The sequence below is a fragment of the Rhineura floridana genome, chromosome 5, assembly GCF_030035675.1.
Source record: "Rhineura floridana isolate rRhiFlo1 chromosome 5, rRhiFlo1.hap2, whole genome shotgun sequence".
NCBI classification, from domain to species: Eukaryota; Metazoa; Chordata; class Lepidosauria; order Squamata; family Rhineuridae; genus Rhineura; species Rhineura floridana.
Window position 1 is genome coordinate 186,802,276 of NC_084484.1, and position 21,294 is coordinate 186,823,569.

At 46.7% G+C, this 21,294-nt stretch overlaps 1 protein-coding gene across 1 annotated transcript in view; it reads left to right on the forward strand.

The window, feature by feature from the left end:
* The window catches only part of XNDC1N (XRCC1 N-terminal domain containing 1, N-terminal like), a 58,242-nt gene that overhangs the window by 10,813 nt on the left and 26,135 nt on the right, over positions 1-21,294 (forward strand). Inside the window, exons 8-13 of the mRNA XM_061629741.1 lie at positions 7,555-7,633; positions 8,176-8,351; positions 10,818-11,044; positions 11,968-12,020; positions 16,679-16,763; positions 19,753-20,445. Of these exons, the coding sequence (XP_061485725.1) occupies positions 7,555-7,633; positions 8,176-8,351; positions 10,818-11,044; positions 11,968-12,020; positions 16,679-16,763; positions 19,753-20,445 (1,313 nt within the window). The remainder of the gene's footprint in view (positions 1-7,554; positions 7,634-8,175; positions 8,352-10,817; positions 11,045-11,967; positions 12,021-16,678; positions 16,764-19,752; positions 20,446-21,294) is intronic.

Consider the following 21,294-nt stretch of genomic DNA (forward strand, 5'->3'; position numbering starts at 1 on the left):
TCGGAGCATAGACTTGGATGATGGTTATGTTAATAGGTTTCTCATTAATCTCATTGATATAACTCGGTCAGACCTTGCGTTGTAGCTCCTAATTGCTTTTGCTACATCACTTCTCACTATTAAAGCAACCCCATTGTGTGTGTCGTACAACTCCGGACTCTCCTTTCGGATCTGTGCGCATCAGCCTCTGGGCTTCCTTTCGGCTTTGACCCAGCTGCGTCATTAGTCACAGCGCTACTCGTACTTGTCCTTTGTTCTTCCCCAGTAGCTTGGTGAGTGCCATCTGACCTGGGGGTCTCATCTTCCAGCACTATCTCGTGTTGCATTTTGGATACTCTGTTCATAGGGTTTTCGTGGTAAGAGATATTCAGAGGTGGTTTACCATTGCCTTCCTCTGACTTTGGATGCAACTTAGTCTGGTGTCTCAGCTTTGACCATTCCGCCTTGGGTGCCCCTGCTAGGAGTCTGGCCTCTTGGTCTAGACTCCTGACAGCATTGCTCTCAGCTTCTTCAACACACTCAAACCCCCTCACCACGTTAAGGTGTGCATCCTAGAGGGGGTGGATATGGTTGGGTTGCACTAATTTGGGCTATCTAGGAACAGAATTTGGATTTTATGCTTTAATGTAAGTTCATCCCAAGACAACCCCTTCCCCCAATATGTTTAGTTAATTCTGGCTGTGCAACCTTTCAGAATACTTGACTTAAACACAGTGGCGTCACTAGGGTTGGTGTCACCCGGTACGGTAACTCATGGTGTCACCCCCCATGGACCTCCTCCTCTACCAGATGAAGGGTGCCTAGTGGCGGGGCAGCTCTGGGTTAGGGTTGCCATATTCCGGTTCCACAAATCCGGGCAGGCTAATTTGCATATTATGCAAATATTTGCATATTAATATTTGGATTGTCCAGTTGTTTTGTTTTTGTGCCTAGGAATTACCACCAAAAACTGGGGAAAGATGTGAGAAATCTTTTTTTTTTTAAAGCAACATTTTCAGCCTTAAATGCCTAGACTCTAGTTTCCAACACTATGGAGTATTTATTGATTGATTAAGAGGATTTATATCCTGCCCTTTTGCTGTTAAAAACAGAGCTCAGCACAGCTTACAAATATAATAAAAACAATAAAAATACACAATCAATATAAAAACATAAAAAAACACAAAATAGCAACAAACATAAAGTAAGTCAGGGCAGCAGTACGGTTAACCATATACGATATATTTCAGAGATGTGGTGGGTGGAGAAAAACAAGAAGCCAAAACTTTAGGAAAAGGAGTCTTTCACACCACATGCTCAGTTCTAAATACTGTTGCAGCAAGTTTTACAAGTTCCTCCACTATTCCACTGGTGCAGGCACTCAGACATTCAAAGTATCTGTATGTTTCTTAGGTTTTATAAAAGCAGAGCTTTGCTTAACTTAAAATTTCTTCTCCCTTTGATCAACCACATCTACACAGGTTCCACCTCCATACTCAAAATGAAACTGGGCCTGGAAGTGTGCAACAACCCCACACATACCTTGCTAATTAGATTACCAATGCCAGGATGTCTGTCTTATCGACTATTCTCCCCCCCCCCTCCGGGCATCATGAAAGACCCAGTCCTGGGCTCAGAAAGAAAATAAATATCTGGTCCTCTTCAAAGTACTGATAAGCCTCTTGTTTTAATTAAAATAATAATTATAAGTTCTTGCTCTTATCAGTAATGGGAGTTAATTATCTTGCATATGCTGCTGTTGCTTCTATGGCTGTAACGGAGTGAGGTTAAAGATAAGTGAAATGCAAATAGGAAAAAAAAAAAAAGGCAGTAACACTTTCCTAAATGTAATACCATACCAACCACAACAAGATTCCTATGAGTAAGGCAGAAAACTAAGCATCTCACAACCAGTCAGGATTCCTAACCAAAAACCAAAAATATGATAAATGAAGAAATATTTATATAAGCATGACTATCAAATATATTTATTATTTACACAAACTGTAAAGATACTTATAGTGCAATCCTAGGTTTATTTATTCAGAAGCAAGTCCCAGTGTATTCAGTGGAACTTACTCAAACAGGGGCAGAACTGCAACCTCAAGTGATAAGCAACTTCATTCACACAACCCAAAATACTGAATCATGCCACTTTATGCTGTTTTGCAACTGTTTATAGTTGTTTTTATGGTTATTGGATTTTAAATGGCTTTATTTCTTGTTGTGAGCTGCCTTGGTTTCCAACCCTACCTCACAGGGGTGTTGGAAAGACTTCTCTCTCTCTCTCTCTCTCTCTCTCTCTCTCTCTCTCTCTCTCTCTCTCTCTCTCTCTCTCTCTCTGCAGATGTATAAATACATACAGCCCATATAATAGTTTATTGTCAAACCAGGTGGTCATTGCAGAAAAATCAGTATTAGTTTTTTTAAAAAATCAGTATTAGTTTCCTGCAGAATAAAAACTGTAATACCAAAGTAAGCCCTGCCTACTTGCTTTAAAATAGGACGGGGGGGGGGGAACAGAAAGAGAACACAAACAATTCTTTTTTACATTCACTCCAAAGTCCCATTGATTTTCACCACATTCATAACCATGTCTACTCAAAAGTAAATCCTATTGAATTCAATGGGATTTACTCTGGACATATGGGATTAGCAATGCTTTTACCCGCACAAAAGCAAGTATTGGGAAGGTTTTCAAAACACTGCCCAGGATCTGAATCCTACACACAAGAGGGGAAAAAACTGAACGAGGGGGAGTAGCGTTATACGTCAAAGACAAATACACCTCTATGTGTCGGAAGGCAGAGCTGGGGTCCCAATTCCGGGGAGCTGGATCCTGGAGAGTTGGGAGAAGAGTATTCGGATGGATGGCAGAGGGAAGGGGGAGGAACTTCCCCCCTTTGGAGCGAAGACGAAACAGAGGAACTGCCAGTGATAAGGTCGCTTAGCAACGGGGAGCCTGAGCCCTCCCTGGACATTCTCACGCCTCCCCCTCTTTCAGGCTCAGAGCAAGAGGGGGAAGAGGGAGGGCTGCTCACAGCAGAAAGCGGGGAGGCAGTTTACCATCAGCCCCTTCCCTATCCCCCATCCTGGAATCGGAAACTTCAGAAGAGGAGGGGGTGATGCTTCCCCCCTCACCGGGCACACGCAGACAGCTGAAAAGACAGGAGAGAAGGGGGGGAAGGCGGGCAGTACCTGAGGGGCAGTTAAGGAGGAGCGAAAGATTGCGCGCCCGTTTGGCCCCTTCTTAAAGAACAGGCGGGAAGAAGTCCCTTGCTCTGTCAACTTTCTCCCAATGCCGCAGGACCTGTATCCCTGTATTGCTTCATGAGAAAATGCAGTCTTTGTTTGGACATTACCCTAATAAAACACGAATTAACTACAACCACTGGTCTGGTTCCTGAGTCACACCCTGGGCCTGACACTATGGAAATCCAAGAGAGCGAACAAAGGGGTCCGATAGAGACCATTTGGGTAAAAATAAATGGAGAAACAAATAAAACCGACATGGTAGTAGGTGTCTACTACAGACCCCCTGGCCAGGAAGAGGTGGTAGACGAGGCCTTTCTCAAACAAATCTCTGAAATCTCAAGGAGGCAAGAAGTAGTAGTGATGGGGGACTTCAACTACCCGGATATCTGCTGGGAGACAAACTCTGCGAAGCACAAAGCCTCCAACAAATTCCTGATGGGCCTTGCTGATAATTTCCTCTTTCAAAAAGTAGAAGAAGGAACAAGGGGATCGGCAATCTTGGACCTGATCTTAACTAACACGGACGAATTGGTCACGGGAATTAAAGCGGTCGGTACCTTGGGGGAAAGTGACCACGTAATGCTGGAATTCGGGATTCTGGAGAAAGCCAAAGAAGAATATAGTCAAACATGGACCTTGGATTTCAGGAAAGCCGATTTTAGCAAGCTCAGGCAAATGATGGGTAGGATCCCGTGGCTAGATAGACTACAGAAAAAAGGAGCCCAAGAAGCGTGGGAGTTCATGAAGAATGTATTACAAAAAGCGCAATCGCAAACAATTCCAAAGAGGAAGAAAAACGGAAGACATCGGAAAAAGCCAATGTGGCTACATGGAAGACTGGTGGAGGAGGTAAAAGTAAAAAAGAGCATGTATAAAGAATGGAAGGTAGGACGCATCACCAAGGAAGAGTACCGACGAGCGGCTCAGGCTTGCAGGAATAGCGTAAGGAAAGCTAAAACCCAGAATGAGCTGAGGCTGGCGAGGGAAGCGAGGAACAACAAAAAGGGGTTTTTCAGATATGTTCGAAGCAAGAGAAAGACCAAGGAAACGGTGGGACTGCTGCTCAATGAAGATGGCAAAATGTTGACAGATAACGAGGAAAAGGCAGAACTGCTCAACACCTATTTTGCCTCCGTTTTCTCCCAAAAAGGGAACAGTGTGCAACCTTGCATCGGTAGCAATCTCAGTAAGGGGTCGGGAGTGCAGTTCAAGATTGATAAGGAGATAGTCAGGAAATACCTAGTTAACCTAAATGAGTTCAAATCTCCAGGGCCTGATGAACTGCATCCCAGAGTATTGAAGGAACTTGCTGATGTACTCTCGGAACCTCTTGCCATCATCTTTGAGAAATCCTGGAGAACGGGAGAGGTGCCGGAGGATTGGAGACAGGCAAATGTCGTCCCGCTCTTTTAAAAGGGTAAAAAAGAAGATCCGGGGAATTACAGGCTGGTCAGTCTGACTTCAATACCGGGAAAGATATTAGAACAGATAATAAAAGAGTCCATTGGCAACTATCTAGATGACAATGCTGTGATTAGTAGGAGCCAGCATGGGTTTGTCAAGAAAAAATCCTGTCAAACTAATCTCATCTCTTTTTTTGATCGGGTCACTAGCTTAGTAGATGGTGGAAATGCTGTAGATGTCATCTATCTAGATTTCAGCAAAGCATTTGACAAAGTCCCCCATGACCCTTTGATTAGCAAACTGGTCAAATGCGGACTACATGGAAATACTGTCAGGTGGATTCACAACTGGTTGGAAAACCGTACTCAAAGAGTGGTTGTCGGTGGCTCTGCGTCGGACTGGAAGGAGGTTTCGAGTGGAGTGCCACAGGGTTCTGTCCTGGGGCTGATACTCTTCAACATTTTTATCAATGACTTGGATGACGGGGTGGAGGGAAGCCTTATGAAGTTTGCGGATGATACGAAACTGGGAGGGATAGCTAACACAATGGAAGACAGGAATAAAATCCAAAGGGACCTGGATAGACTAGAAAATTGGGCTGAAATTAATAAAATGACATTCAATAAAGACAAATGCAGGATTCTGCCTTTAGGCCACAAAAACAAAATGCACGGGTACAGGATGGGAAATACCGGGCTTAGCAGTAGTGCGTGTGAGAAGGACCTTGGAATTGTAGTGGATTGCAAGTTGAACATGACCCAGCAGTGTGATGCTGTGGCAAAAAAGGCAAATGCGGTTTTGGGCTGCATAAACAGAGCTATAGTTTCCAGGTCGAGGGAAGTAATAGTCCCACTATATTCTGCATTAGTCAGGCCTCATCTGGAATACTGCGTTCAGTTCTGGGCGCCTCATTTTAAGAAAGATATAGACAAGTTGGAGCGGGTTCAGAAGAGGGCGACGAGGATGATAGCCGGTATGGAGAACAAGTCTTATGAGGAAAGGTTGAAGGAACTTGGCATGTTCAGTCTGGTGAAGAGAAGGCTGAGGGGTGACATGATTGCACTCTTTAAGTACCTGAAGGGCTGTCACATAGAGGAGGGTACAGATTTGTTCTCTGCTGCCCCAGAGGATAGGACTAGGTCTAATGGTTTTAAGTTGCAGGAGCGTAAATTCAGATTGGACATTAGAAGGAACTTCTTGACAGTAAGGGCGGTTCGGCAATGGAACCGACTGCCTAGGGAGGTGGTGGGATCCCCTTTGCTGGATGTCTTCAAGCAGAGGCTGGATAGCTATCTGCGGGAGATGCTCTAGCTGTGGATTTCCTCAGAGCTTGGAAAAGTTACTTTTTTGAACTACAACCCCCATCAGCCCACTCCAGTGGCCATGCTGGCTGGGGCTGATGGGAGTTGTAGTTCAAAAAAGTAACTTTTCCAAGCTCTGGATTTCCTGCTGTGAGCAGGGGGTTGGACTCGATGGCCTACAAGGCCCCTTCCAACTCTATGATTCTATGATTCTATATACTTACCCAATTTTATGAGATTTTCAGATAAATGGGGGAAACCACCATTTTCTGGCCTTGCAATGAGGTTTACTAGACACTGCCACAGGTCAACCAAACACTTCACTGATTGGCTGCAATCCTGAATGGGCGGGGTTAAAGCTACGAAGTGCTATACAGTAGTTTAAAAAAAGATTTAATGGGGGGGCTGACGTTTTTATGTATTTCTCGAGAATCGGACCACTTAGAAACTTAATTTTTTAAAAAAATTAAAGCTGAGAATCGGGCCAGCTAAGGGGCTAAATGGGCACCGGGTGGCATTCAAAGAATCCGGGTAAAACCCGGCTAACCGGGCAATATGGCAACCCTACTCTGAGATGGGGGTGTCACCCTGCTGCGGTCCGCACTCCCCGCACCCAGCTAGTGACGCCGCTGCTTAAACATGCTTAAACCACCTGGCAGTCTCCCCTGCTTTTTTTAGGAAGAAGGCTGGAGAGAAATCTGGAACTCCCACATAGCCTCCTAACAGCCACTAGAGGGGGAAATGGAGGCACCTTAGCATCTCTGGCTGATCAACTCTCCCTTCCTGCCTTCTAGCTGGGAAGTAGATCAGTTACAGGAATGCAAGGATGAAAAGGGTGGTTTTGCTTAGAAAGAGAAAAAAGGGGAGGGTACAATAGCATCCTACAAACAGGGTGGTGTGCATGACGTTGTTCTGTTTTCATCCTCACAACAACCCTGTACAGTAGCTTAAGCTGTGGGCAAACCTAGATGTGGTGCAAGAGACCCAGGAACAGCATCCTGAATACAGCCATTTGATGGAAAGGATTAACTTTTTTCCCCTGAGACATTTGAAGTTGCTATCCCCCACAGGGCAACTCGCAGCCAGGGGTGGAACTGGGTTAAATTACAAAAACAGCACAGGAGGGGTGTGTGTTTGTTTTTTTAACTCCCCTCCTGCCATAGGCCTTATCTGAATTCCTCCCACCGCTCACCCCATGACTACTTTTAGCTCAACCAAATTACTCGCCTGGGATCCTGCATCACATCATATCAGTTCCTCAGAGACTGTAGTCATGGGCCCAAGGGTCAGCCAGTGAGTTTTAAGTGGGGATTTGAACCCAGGTCTCCACTCTGTGTCCACTATACACGATACTGGATCTCTGCTTGAGGTACAGCGTGGCAGTCTTGATTAAGGGTCTCTGTCGATGGGATTTGTGGGTAGACAACCATTCCTTGTGATGGGTTTGGGCAAGATGCCATTTTTGGCTCTTTGGTGATGGTTTGTTTCCATCTCTCTCTGGGGGATCTCATTTGTTGTGGGGCGGTCAAGACTACACTTCATCCACACAGGCCAGTCTTAACCGACAGTCGCCGTTCCTGCATGACTAATGTTGCTGATTTGGTTCGTTCTGCAGGATCCAAGCAGGAATTGTCAGTAAGAAGAGGTGGTATGAAAACAAATCGGAGGAGGGGATTGCACAGCCATTTGAGGAGGTAATTTGGTTGCTCATGGAATTTTCTTCCAGTTCAGTTCTCTACAACCATCTTAGGATGCAGCTCATGGTTCAAAAAGTGGTGGTGGTGTTTGGTTTGCAATGCAGAGCAAATTCCTGGCCATCTCTGCATCCTGCAACTTTCATATGGGTTTGTACAAAAGACGGAAGCTCCTAGGTCCCAAAAGCACTTAAGGCCAAGCTACACACTATGCAGGAAATTTATAACTGGATCTCCTGACATCTTTTGTTTTTACTTTAATCCTAACCATGGGGGTGGCGGCTCTGCATTTGAATGGGCAATAGCGCTGGGGTGCTTAACTCTTCTCCCCTGACCTGCTTACCCAATCTAAGGTTTTCCCTCCCAACCCCATGCTAAGCAAGAAAATGGTGCGGGGAATTAGTTAACATCCCCTCCCTTGAGACTCCTGCTCTCGTGAAAGTCAGATAAGTTTTACATCAATAACTTCATGTGTTGAGCTCCCTTTGGTGTGTGTTAGAAAAGAGAGACTTTAAAACGTTCTGAATGGAAAACATTCTCAGCAGGTCTGTGGCAGTTTCTTCCGCCAAGCCTAGGAACAATTCTGAAAGGGACAGGGGAGCCCCAGGACAGCAGGGAAGGCTGTGGAATATGGAAGATGAAGAAGAGGAGGAGGAAGGGAGAGAGAACTGGCCAGGAGAGAGAGATGTGGTGTCGGATACATGTCCCATCTGTGCTGGTGAGTAACAGAATTGTGTTGGAATTGCATTTTAAGATTGATATCTGCAAGGCCAGCCCCCTTGCCAGTGAATGCACAGGGTCAAGGGTTCTTTCTTGCTTTCTCCCTTCCTCTGTGTCTATATAGAGTCCTTGTATGTCAAACATTAGTTCACCTAAGCTCACAGGTTATCAACAGCAGTTGGTTAGTGTAGGTGGAGAATAGAGGAGACTCCTTTCAAGAATTCTTGAGTCTTGGGAGGTACCAGAAATTTTCTATTTGGGAATCAGACTTCCTACAGCAGAACAGTCTTTATAAAATATGCTGTTTATTCATATCTTGCACACTATAACTAATAAAAAGCATTCTAGGTGGCTTTAGCCGTCATTGTAGAAACAGAAACAAAGAAATATATATCAGTATGAAAGAAGTTGCTGGATATCTATTTAACATCAAACTATAAGACTCAGAAGGCACATCTTAGTTAAAAACAAGTTACAATAAAGGACTAAGTTAAACTCTTAAGTCATATTACAGAGCCAAAGTGACAAAGTGCATGGAAATACATGTCATGATACATCACGCATCAGATGTCATGGATAGAACAGATGGATGGTTCTCCTCTCTCTCTCTCTCTCTCTCTCTCTCTCTCTCTCTCTCACACACACACACACACACACACAGAGAGAGAGAGAGAGAGAGCAGCAGAGCTTGAGGGGTAATGAGTGTTCTAAGACCTGGCCTTTTATATTCTTTCTTATCAAAGAGAAGACTTGTTCCCATGGCCTTATCAATTATGCTGTCTACAAGAGGCGGCACTAGTGACCTGTCTGCCTTCTCCTAGAGACGATGAGAATGCTCAATAAGAACTACTAGTAGAATGTGATAGTGTTAACCATACCATATAAGGAGCTGCCTCCAAAAAGTGTCAGTTTGAATGCTGGCTGACTGCCTAGACGTCTTATCTCTATGCATTCCAGTTGCTTTCATAGGAAATTACAGTGTTAGTCAGGAGAGGGAGGAAAAAAGGGGGCAGTTTTAAACTACTCCTTTCTTACTATTTGGCTCTTATGCACGAAGCAGACTTTATAGGCTATTTCAACAAATATAAGCATGTTCTAAGCAAATATAGGCATATTCTAAGCAAATATAAGTAGATGTAAATGATTTCAGCATAATTTATGCATATTTAAGCCATTATCTGGAATGGCCCATTACAATATGTTTAAAAGTTTTTTAAAAATGTTTTAATATGTTTTTAAATATGTTTTGTTATATTTTGAAGTCTGTTTTTAAGATGTTTTAGAATGTGTTTAGTGTTTTTGTTTGCCGGGCTCCTGCTGGGAGGAGGGGTGAGATATAAATTTAATAAATAAATAAATAAAATAAAAACAACAGAATGGAAAGAGTGGCTAAAAGGGCAAATATGATGACGATGATGAGTCAGGACTTGAAAAAGCAAGTTGCTTGTAGCAAATGGCAGATTCAGATAAGCTGTCTGCAGTCAGTCACTGAGCAGTGATTTGTTTTCAAAGGATGCTTTCTTTGTATTCATGTGTTTGTTTGCTTTTGTTGACAAAGGCTCCCTCCTGCCCGTGTGGAGAGGGAGGGGGGGAGCTATTGAGCAGAAACTTGTGATCTGTTCAGTGTGAAATTACTTTTTAACTTCTGCTGGCCTGTTTGAATGAATGTTATAGAATGTTTTACCTTTGGTTAGCTGTTTGGCTCTGGATTTTATCTGCCGTCTCTTTTATATTATTGTTGCATTGTTTTATTATTTTTTGATGTTCTTAGCCATCTTGTTCATTTTATGAAAAGGCAGGTATAAATGTTTGAAATAAACAGATCCTAAGAGGGGTGCACATGTGCTGGTGTTGCTTCTGTAGGTCAGATGTACAAGCCGCAGCATATTCATTTATTGATATCATATCCTGCCTTTCCAATAGAAGCCCAGGGTAGCAAACAAAACACTAAAACTCTCTAAAACAACTTAAAAACAGACTTCAAAATATATTGAAAGATAACATCTTTTTTAAAAAAACTTAAGTTGAAAAGCAATTCAAACACAGATTCAGACTGGGATAAGGTCTCTACTTAAAAAGCTTGCTGAAAGAAGTCATCAGTAGGTACAGGAAAGGTAACAGATGGCGCCTGTCTAATATTTAAAGGGAGGAAATTCCAAAGAGTAGGTGTCACTACACTAAAGATCCGCTTCCTATGTTGTGCAGAAGGGACCTCCTTCCTGATAAGATGGTATCTGCAAATCACCTGCAGAGTGCAGTGATCGACTGGGTATATAAGGAATAAGATGATATTTCAGGTATCCTGGTCCCAACCTGCATAGGGCTTTGTACACCGAAACCATAACCTTGAACTTGACCCAGTAGCTAATATCTCAGGTGCTCTAGGAGTGGATTGTGGGGGGGGGGGGAAGAAGGGAGGTGCTGGCAACTGATGGCCCTTGTCAGAGTCTATCTCCTTCCGCAGGTCACTTCCCCTACAGTCTCTTACTAGTCCATGCCTCCAGTTGCGGAGAAGAGGACTTTGAAGCAAGCATTTCCTCCTCATCTCCGCCATCTTGGGAAGAACCTGCAGAGGCCTGGATTCCCTGTCCCATCTGCCAGTACCGTTTTCCTGCTGCTGAGGTGGAGAGTCACGCTAGCACCTGCGGGGAGCTGGGGGAGCCCCTGGTCAACAGCCCCTCCTGGCTGTGGGCAGAATAGGGCAAGGAGACCCAGTGCGAGTGCCACGCACAGGGCAGGCTGCTTCCATTGGCTAAGACTTTAACCATTTATCGACACATTTGGTGTTCAGCTGGGATGGCGACTTGTCCATAACAAGGAGTCCACAAAGGGCGCACATTGCTGTCACAAACATTCCATGGACTTCCCAGTCCTTGCTGGAGGTGAACCTAATGTTGAGAGAATAAGAGTTGCAGCGGTTGGGATGGGGGGGCTGCAGTGCTGGCACCCCTTAATCTCTCTCTGGTCTGATCCTTCTCACCGCCACCGTGCATATGCATCAGATTCTCGGGGCTCATCCAGACAAAGGCTCCCCTTGCTTCTGATTTGGTGCTGTGGTGCGCAGCTAAGAGCATAGAAAACATTCCTTGGAAAGGCAAGAATCTTCACTTCTTCCCTGCTCCCCTTCTCCCTCCTGGAGAGCAAGAAAGCCAAGATATGGACTACAGCCCACACCGGTCCCTCTTTTCCACATGGAGGCCAAGACTGAATTAAGCATGTGAAAGGCTTGGCTGGGGCATTCAAAGTGCCATAGCGGGGGGTGGCCCTCCAGATGTTGCCAAACCACAAGTCCCATCATCCTTGGCCAGGAATCGTGCTGGCTGCCGGGGCTGATAAGAGCTGCAAGTTGAGCAACATCCGAGGGCCACAGGTTAGCTGTCCCTGTACTAGAGATGGTTCTGATTAACTGGCCAGTTTTCGGTATACACTAATGGCAGACTTTGTTATTAATAATCAAGGGATTTTCTGACATTTTGTGTTGTGTATCATTTGACGAATCGGATGTTGTTTTTGAATTCCCCTCCCCATGCACAAATACACAGATATTTGAAGGGGTCACCCTGTCCTGCACCACAGCTTAGTGGTGAGCTTCATGCACTTTCCCTTTTTCCCAGCAGGGCATGTGCAGCATTGTGATGAGGCTGCGTCACACTCCATGTCTTGTCTGGTACGTTTTTATTGCAGAAATGCTCCACCGTAGTGGAATCTTAACAATCCCCTGCTATCTTTTTCTTTTTTTAACTCAGTGGCGAGAAGCTTCAGGCCTCCTCTCTCTGGCCTTTGGGACTCTGCCCACGCCTCCCCGCTCACTGCTCCTGCTTTGAGTGTTTTTGCCTGGCTAGAATGTGTCCTTGAACACTGATAATGGCTCTTCTTTGCCTCAGTGGAGGACAGAGAGAGCTTCATTATGTTAGCGTTTATTTCTAGGCTGCCTTTTGGGCAAAAAGGCCCCCAGGTGGCTTACACACAAGTAGAAAAACACAAATACACAAGACAAATAAATACAATACAATTTACAAAAATTCAAGCCAACAAAATCCTAGCATTTCTAAAAAGAACAACAGCTAAAAACCAAAAGTATTCATCTTCCTGGTAAAGGACAGTCCCCAGAAAAATGTCACTAAGAGCAGGGGTGAGGGGGCAAAGCAGGTGGAAAAGCGTGCCCCTTGATGGTCCCAGCACAGTGTCACCCCTGCCTTTGTGTGAGGGTGTATAGAAACTAGCCTCCTGTACAAAGGTAGCATTTACATCAGTTACTCTGCCGACCCCTGCGCACTCCTACGCCTGGACCCACCCACCACCACTGGCATGTGGCCCTCTGGAAAGTTGCTCAGAAGGGAATGTGGTTCTTGACCTGTAGAAGGTCCCCCAGCTCTGTTTTAATCACCCTAAACAATTGAGGTTGAATACCAAAACGTTGAATGGTGGTTTGGTAATCTTATACATCTCCATCATTTCCCTTCTTACTTGCCTTTTCTCTAAACTAAAAAGCCTCAAATGTTGCAGCCTTTCCTTATAGAGGAGTCGCTCGTTCAGCTATGGCGGTGGGCTGAACCTGGGCCATTTCGCATGCCAAGCCTGCCCCCTGATTCTGAGACCTGCAGCTGACCTTGAAGTTTATTGTTGGCTGAATCATAGAATCAGAATAGTAGAGTTGGAAGGGGCCTACAAGGCCATCAAGTCCAACCCCCTGCTCAATGCAGGAATCCAAATTAAAGCATGCCTGACAAGTGGCTGTCCAGCTGCCTCTTGAAGGCCTCCAGTGTCAGAGAGCCCACTACCTCTCTAGGTAATTGGTTCCATTGTCGTATGGCTCTAATAGGATGTTTCTCCTGATGTTCAGTCGAAATCTGGCTTCCTGCAACTTGAGCCCATTATTCCATGTCCTGCACTCTGGGACGATCGAGAAGAGATCCCGACCCTCTGTGTGACAACCTTTCATGTACTTGAAGAGTGCTATCCTATCTCCCCTCAGTCTTCTTTTCTCCAGGCTAAACATGCCCCGTTCTTTCAGTCTCTCCTCATAGGGCTTGGTTTCCAGTCCCCTGATCATCCTTGTTGCTCTCCTCTGAACCTGTTCCAGTTTGTCTGCATCCTACTTGAAGTGCAGAGACCAGAACTGGATGTAGTATTCAAGATGATGCCTAACCAGGGCTGAATAGAGGGGAACTAATACTTTATGCGATTTGGAAACTATACTTCTGTTAATGCAGCCTAATATAGCAGTTGCCTTTTTTGCAGCCACATTGCACTGTTGGCTCATATTCAGCTTGTGATCAACGACAATTCCAAGATCCTTCTCGCATGTTGTATTGCTGAGCCACGTATCCCCCATCTCATAACTGTGCATTTGGTTTCTTTTTCCTAAGTGTAGAACTTTGCATTTATCCCTGTTGAATTTCATTCTGTTGTTCTCAGCCCAATGCTCCAGCCTATCAAGGTCCCTTTGAATTTTGTTTCTGTCTTCCACGGTATTAGCTGTATCATCTGCAAATTTGATAAGCATGCTCTGTACCTCCTCATCCAAGTCGTTAATAAAAATGTTGAAGAGCACAGGGCCCAGAACTGAGCCCTGTGGTACCCCACTCGTTCCTTCTGCCCAGTTTGAGAAGGAACCATTGATAAGCACTCTTTGAGTACAATTCTGGAGCCAACTGTGGATCCACCTGATAGTTGTTCCATCTAGCCCACATTTAGCTATCTTGCTAATCAGAATATCATGGGGCACTTTGTCAAAAGCTTTGCTGAAGTCAAGGTATATTATGTCCACAGCATTCCCACAGTCTACAAGGGAGGTTACCCGGTCAAAAAATGAGATAAGATTAGTTTGGCATGATTTGTTCATCATAAATCCATGTTGGCTCCTAGTAATCACTTCATTGTTTTCAAGGTGCTTACAGATTGACTACTTTATAATCTGCTCCAGAGTTTTTCCAGGGAATGATGTTAGGCTGATTGGTCTGTAGTTCCCCAGTTCTTCCTTTTCCCCTTTTTTGAAGATAGGGACAACATTAGCTCTCTTGCAATCATCCGGCACTTCACCGGTCCTCCATGATTTCGCAAAGACAATAGACAGCGGTTCTGAGAGTTCTTCAGTCAGTTCCTTCAAGCCTCTAGGGTGCAGTTCATCAGGCCCTGGAGATTTGAACTCATTCAAAGTGATTAGGTATTCCTTGACCATTTGTCTATCAATCTCAAGCTGCAATCCTACCCCTTCAATGTCACATTTGTCAGGAAGGTCATAGACCCTCTTTTGGGAGAAGACTGAGCCAAAGTCAGAATTGAGCACTTCTGCCTTTTCTTTGTCATCTGTTATCATTTTGCCATCCTCATTGAGTAGCTGTGCCACCATTTCTTTTCTCTATCTTTTACGATTGACGTACCTGAAGAAAGCTTTTTTGTTGCTTTTAGCGTCTCTCACTAATCTCAGCTTTAGCCTTCCTGACGCCATCCCTGCAATTCTGTGATACCTGCCTGTACTCTTCCTTTGTGGCCTGGCCTTCTTTCCACTTCCTGTATGTGTCCTTCCTGTATGTGCCTGGTACTAGTCCAGGCTGACCTTAGAAACAGATTAATTGATATGGGAGGAGCATCTCTCCAAAGATCAAGCTAAGGGATGTCCTGTGAGCAAGGAAAGCATCTGAACACATGGTTTCCGATGGCTCAGTCAAGGGAGCCCAAGTGACCAGCAGGGGAAGGTGGGAAAGTCCTTCCTCTGGGCGACTGGTCAGAGATGCTGAATTGACCACAACCCACCCCGTGGATTACCTGGAAAGAAAAATCATAAAAGGATAAATGATTGAACCACCCACCCTCCTGGCATCCTATTCTCCGATGGTGCCATTTTCACCTTTCACTCCCCCCCTCCACTGTTGTTTTCTACATGGGGCTTCTGGGAGGAAGGGAGGGATATAAATTTAATAAACAACAAGTTGAACTGATGCAGGAAGGGGAGAGGAAGGGTGATGGGGGCTAGGAGGGAAGGGGTGTTAAGGAAAGCATGAAGGGAAAGAAGGCGAGAAAGCGAGACTGCTGTTGACAAAACAGCCGAGGCTCCTGAGGGAGTTGGGTAAAGCCATCCTGGAGACTGCCCACGGCGCTCATGTGGCAACCCAGCCCCATGGGGGATTGGCAGGTGGGCCCCACTGCTCTCCTGCCTGCTGCCGCCCCTGCCGGGGGAACAACAAGACATCAGCACAGGCAGAGGGCAGGAGAGGAAAGCCTTGCAAGGAAGCAGGAAAGGCCTCGGATTTGGGTCTTGTGGAAGGACGGATCCCGGGGAGGGATTCGGGGGGGGGGGCTGCATTGCCAGTCACACCTGCTGGCTGCAATTCCACAGCAAGGAGCTGCGTTGGGCACGATGGCGTTCGAGGGCATCACAGTGAGTGCATCGCAGGGGGGAGACCTTCCTGGCTCATATATACCTATATCCCTTTCCCTTGAGTGAGCTTCCTACTGTTGACTGCTTCTCTACCTGGTGGTTTTGACTGCCGACGGCCGAGTTTACCTGCTGTGCTGGCAGGGGAAGGGCGCAGCCCTCTTCAGGCTGTTTCTTGGCCCACAATGGGCCACGGGAAATGAATTGGGATCTGGGAAGGTGGGCTGCCACCACTGCAGACTTGATATGGTGATAATTCGGCCAGAGAATTGCTGTGTGTATTTAGAAAGGGACCTTGCCATCTTGCATCCCACCTCCCTCTGCATCTGCAGCACAAGGCCCCTTCTGGCCCTGGGTGCTGAGTGAGGGTCGCAGGGTCCTCCAGCCTCAGTTTCAGCCGTCACCCATAACGGCTTCCTGCACCCTCTGCTTTCTGCTCATATCTGGTCCTTTCTACACCCCTGCTGAGGACCCCCCTCTCAGATGGCCCTTTCCCACTCCTCAGCAATTCAGTCTTGAGTATTTAAAAGCAGAATGGCAGGGTGGAAAGGACATTGCAGCCCCAAAGTGACCACTTGGGGGGATGGCTTGTGCACCTGAGGGGGCTCTGGCCAAGTACTTCCCTGCATCAGTGCAATGTTGGAACCTCAGAATACGAGTATTGACTCCAAGATGTGGATTTCATGGCAGAGGTTCCTCGCAGGCCAGTGGGTCCTGCAGACTACTCTCTGGATGTTAAAGGTCTTCCAGCAATGCAACACCTTCCTCCTTTGCCCTCCCCATCCCGATGCTCTTTTCAGACGCTGTCGAGTCCTACCAGGATAGGGAAGGAGAGGCTCCATTTCGGAGGGGCTGGTAGGAAGGGCCTCCTTCCCTTTGCCTTCCCCATCAACAAGCAGCTTCCCTCGATGGCTAATTTGCGAGCCATTTGGCCCTCCTGTGCCAAGGCGGCTCCTCCCTCCCAAGCTGCGGATTCAATCAGGCACAGCAGAAAAGGCACTCGGGAAAGCCAGGAACGTAATTACTGAGCAGGTAGTAATGAATTAGTGCTTGGGGAGGGAAGGAAAGTCCCTGGGCTGGACGGGTTCTTTCCAGCACCAGAAGGCTTCGAGAGGTTTCGTGAGGAGGTGTAACAAAACAACATAGCCATGAAGGAGCCTTCCCTAAACCATCCAGGTGCTGGCTGGGGCTGATAGGATATGTGGAGAGATGCTGTAAACAAGTCTATGTCTGTGTTTTGAAGGAAAACACATTCGGTGACTGAGAAAGTTCGAGGCCTTGTAGCATTTGGATGTTGCAGGCCTGTTTGACAGTGGCTGCTTGGTGGTGGTGACAAGTTCTGCGAGGAGAGGGGCTGGCTTGGAGGATTTATTAAGCAGGGCCTGGATCAGCTGAGTTAATTCTGATTGGTGTGGGGGACTGACCACAGGCTCAGATTGGCTAGATGTTCCAATCGGTGGGTCAGTTGAGAGGGCGGAGGAGAGAGGGCGCCGCTTGGTGAGGGCAGTGTGACGTCCTTCCCCTGGCACCACCTGTGACACTCTCACTCGGGGCTACCAGCAGTCAGGATCATTGTGTTTATTTTTACCTCTTTCCGTTCTAGCACAGATCTCAAAAGGTCACCCTGCTAGGCCACACTACCCAACGCTCTGTGTATCCGGTATAGCCTCTAGACTGTGCCTTAGTCTCTTCCTGGCTATTTTGATACTTTGTGTCTGTGTGTTTAGGTAATTCCCAACCCCCCTGAAGCCTCTTGCCTATGAAGCTCACAGCTCTGGGTTGCTCTGTGGTACTGGATACTGATACAATATCTCCTCCTTTACCGCTGCCACCATTAGATACAATTTCTTCTTCAGCCTTGGTTACCCTGCCTTCCCCCCGTCTGTGCACTCCAGCTAAGGAATCAGGCTTTAAGTAAACCAAGAAAATATTTATTGATAACACTAGGAATAACAAGATTACTTATAGATTTTGTTGACAAGCGTATGGTTTCATATATGATTCTCTTATGTCCTTAATTCTTAATATATGCCTCAGAACTCCTAATCCAATCTCTCAACAGCCACCTTCTCTCTACAACAACCTTCAACACCCACCACTCAACAACTCCCCAGACTCAACTGTCATCCTCTCATTTATACCTTCAGCCATTCAAACACACAGCCAATCATCATCCAGCATTCTACAGCCCATGTACTCACTCACTCCACTTACCATATTTCCTATAATAACCCTGCACTTACCATATTTACATTATATTCACATACAGGAACATCACAGGCAGCCTGAGGAATAAGGCCAGAGCATGAGGGGAAAGCTGAGGCCCAGATATGAATGCCCGGCGGGTTCTTCATACTTGTCTGGGGAAGGGAGCCAGTGGCCCCGAGAGGCTGCCCTGTGTAAGGGTCTTTCTGGAGGAAGGGGGCACCAAGCGGGTGCTAAAAGCTAGCTAAGCATCTGGGCAGCCAGGGGAGCTTTGGGCTCCAGAAACCGCTTGTCCCCAGTCATGGACTGGGCTGTGGGCGTCTTTGGCAGGGTTGAGGCTGGTAATTTGGCCTCAGGTAAAAGCTGCTTGAGGCTGGTGTCAGCAGCGGTGCTGTCTCCTGAGTGTCCAGAAGCTGCCAAGACCCCAGTACAAGTGTCCATCTTCCCTTTGGCGTGAGATATCCCTCTTAATAAAGCAGCTCCCTTAGTTAAAAGCCCACCCTGCCTCTAGTGCTGGTCTCCATCGCACGCACCAGCTACTAGGAGAGTGTTGGAGGCGGTGTGAGTGAATTGGTGGCTGCGGAATATTCAGGAAGCCTGGGCTTTTACAAAGTGAGGCTGAGAGAACGGGGATCTTTCTGATGGGAACTATAGCCCAAGACATCTGGAGGGCACCTGGTTGGGGAAGGCTGGTCCAAAAAACCTATCTTGACCACCATCTGCTGGTATATCAGTAGAACTACAGCCCCCAAAGGCAAAGATCCAATTCAACGTCGATGTGAGCTTCCGTCGATGTGAGCTTCCATCTTCCTCACCTCTCCACCGTTCCCTTCTCTACTCAGAACTGAGTTATACATTGTAAGGAAGGTTGGGGTAGGGGATGTTCTGCATACAAAATGCCATTTAAAAAACAACAAAAAACATTTAGTTACTGTAAACCACCCAGAGAGCTTCAGCTATGGGTCGGTATACAAATACAATAAATAAATAAATAAATAAATTTGTCCTTGTGTGTGACTGTGAGCTCCTGGGGACAGTGCGGGGGGGGCAGTTCTGGACCCAATGGATAATGACAGTGAGACATGATCTAGCCAGTAAATAAGTTCACACCCACAGCGTATATTTAAAGCACGTGGCTTCCAAAGAATCCTGGGAACTGTAGTCTTTTGCTCACAGGGGAACAATTTCCAGTGCCATTAACAAACTACATTTCCCAGATTCCTTTGGGGAAGCCATGTACTTTAAATGTATGCTGTGGGTGTGAACTCATAAAGGAAGAGTGGCTTTGCCCAGGGGTTTTTTGAAAGCAACAGCTCCCACCAGGGGTGGCGGAAATAGCAAAGCAAGTGCTGTAGGTCTCTCCAGCCTTCCTTGCAGGTACATGGAGCTCCTGGCCTTCTCCCTCTGACGTTCTCCTCTGCTTTTGGTTTCTGTGGAGCCCAGCCCCCTCCTCCTTCCCTCGGTCCCATCCCATCTACTCTCTTTATCCCATGGCCCTTTTGCTGCTAGGCTTACCCCTTTATAGGATCAGAGCAACTTGGCCTATGGCAGCCAAAGATCCTGCCTTGCCCTTCTGCCCTTAGAGCAGCTTAGCCAATCACTGCCAGAGACCTCATTGCTGTGTCATTTCCACCCCCAGCCCCCAAATCCCTTTAGCCAGACTGCAGTGCAGATTATTCTGTCTCTTTGCAAGTTTAGGTTCCCTATCCTGACACCCAAAGACAGAAGCATTTTGCTTTGCAAAGTACAAGGGCATTTAAACAAGAAACCTTAGCCATGAGAATAATAGTCACCCTCTTTCCACCTGACCCCTTAGCAACCCAACTGGAAGGAAATCGTAAACAAGAAGTTAAAGTTCCCGGAAGGCCTCCTCAGCGCCATTCAAGATGGGCACCTGGCGAAGGTCCAGCAGCTTCTGCAGGTGAGCGACGGGATCCTGAGGCAGCTGGATGAGACAGAGGACCGGACATGGCGAGAGGCTCTCAACCTGGCCATCCGCACAGGCGGGGAGGAGATCACCAAGACGTTACTGCGCATTGTCAAGTTTGACTTCCGGCAGGTCCACGAGGCCTTGCTGGTTGCCGTGGATACCAACCAACCCAACGTAGTCAAGATGCTGCTGGATCGGCTTGACCAGGAGAAGGGCCTCAAGATGGACATCAAGTCCTTCTCGTCGGCCTTCTTTGACAACTCCATCGACAACTCGCGCTTCGCCCCCGGCGTGACGCCCCTCACTTTGGCTTGCGAGAAGGACCTGTACGAAATCGTGGAGATGCTGATGAAGAAAGGGCACACCATCCCCCGGCCGCACAAGGTCTCGTGCGCCTGCCTGGAGTGCTCGAACGGCCGCAAGTTCGACCTGCTCAAGTTCTCTCTGTCGCGCATCAACACGTACAAGGGCATAGCCAGCCGGGCCCACCTCTCCATCGCCAGCGAGGACGCCATGTTGACTGCCTTCAAGCTCAGCCGCGAGCTCAAACGCCTCTCAAAGAAGGAACCCGAATTTAAGGTCTGTCTCTTTGCCCTAGCGATGGCGTGGATCAGGGAGGGGAACATCTGTGGCCCTCCTGATGTTGCTGGATGCAACTCCCATCATCCCTGACCGCTGGCCACGTTGGCTGGGTGCCTGGCAACATCTGGAGGCTCCCCAGCCCTGACCTGAGGTAGATGTTCCCTTTTGATCCCACTCAGCTCACAGCAACACTCTCAGAAGACACTGAGCTCACCACCAACATGACACCCACCTCACAGACGTGATGGCCCTTGTTTGTGCAGGCAGAAGCTAGGGAGGGAGGAGTTCACATAGACCGAGGCTGTGCAGCTGGGCAGTTCAAATTCTGCACAGAGAACAGTGGGATTCTCCAACCTACATACAACAGACATTTTATGATATGGTCACAGACCCGATAAAGGCAAATGAAAACGCCAAAGCCATATGCTTTCTAAGAAACACCAAATTAAAACTATATAAAGTCTGCAAATTTCTTTACTATTTTTTGCATAACCTGCTTTTTGTTAGAGGGCTGGACTCATTCTGTTGCCGTCTAGCAAAAAGAATGAGTTATGCAAAAAATTGTAGAAAAATGAAAGTTATGAAAAAAAGGGAGGGGGGAGAAAACTTGTGTGAAGATGTGCAGAATTTATATAGTTTCATCAATTTAGTTGTATTTTGGTTTATTCCTGTCCTTAGTTTATATAATAGTGTATATAATGGACTGCCTTCAAGTCGATTCCGACTTATGGCGACCCTATGAATAGGGTTTTCATGCTAAGCGGCATTCAGAGGTGGGTTACCATTGCCTCCCTCTGAGGCTGAGAGGCAGTGACAGGCCCAAGGTCACCCAGGGAGCCTCAGGGC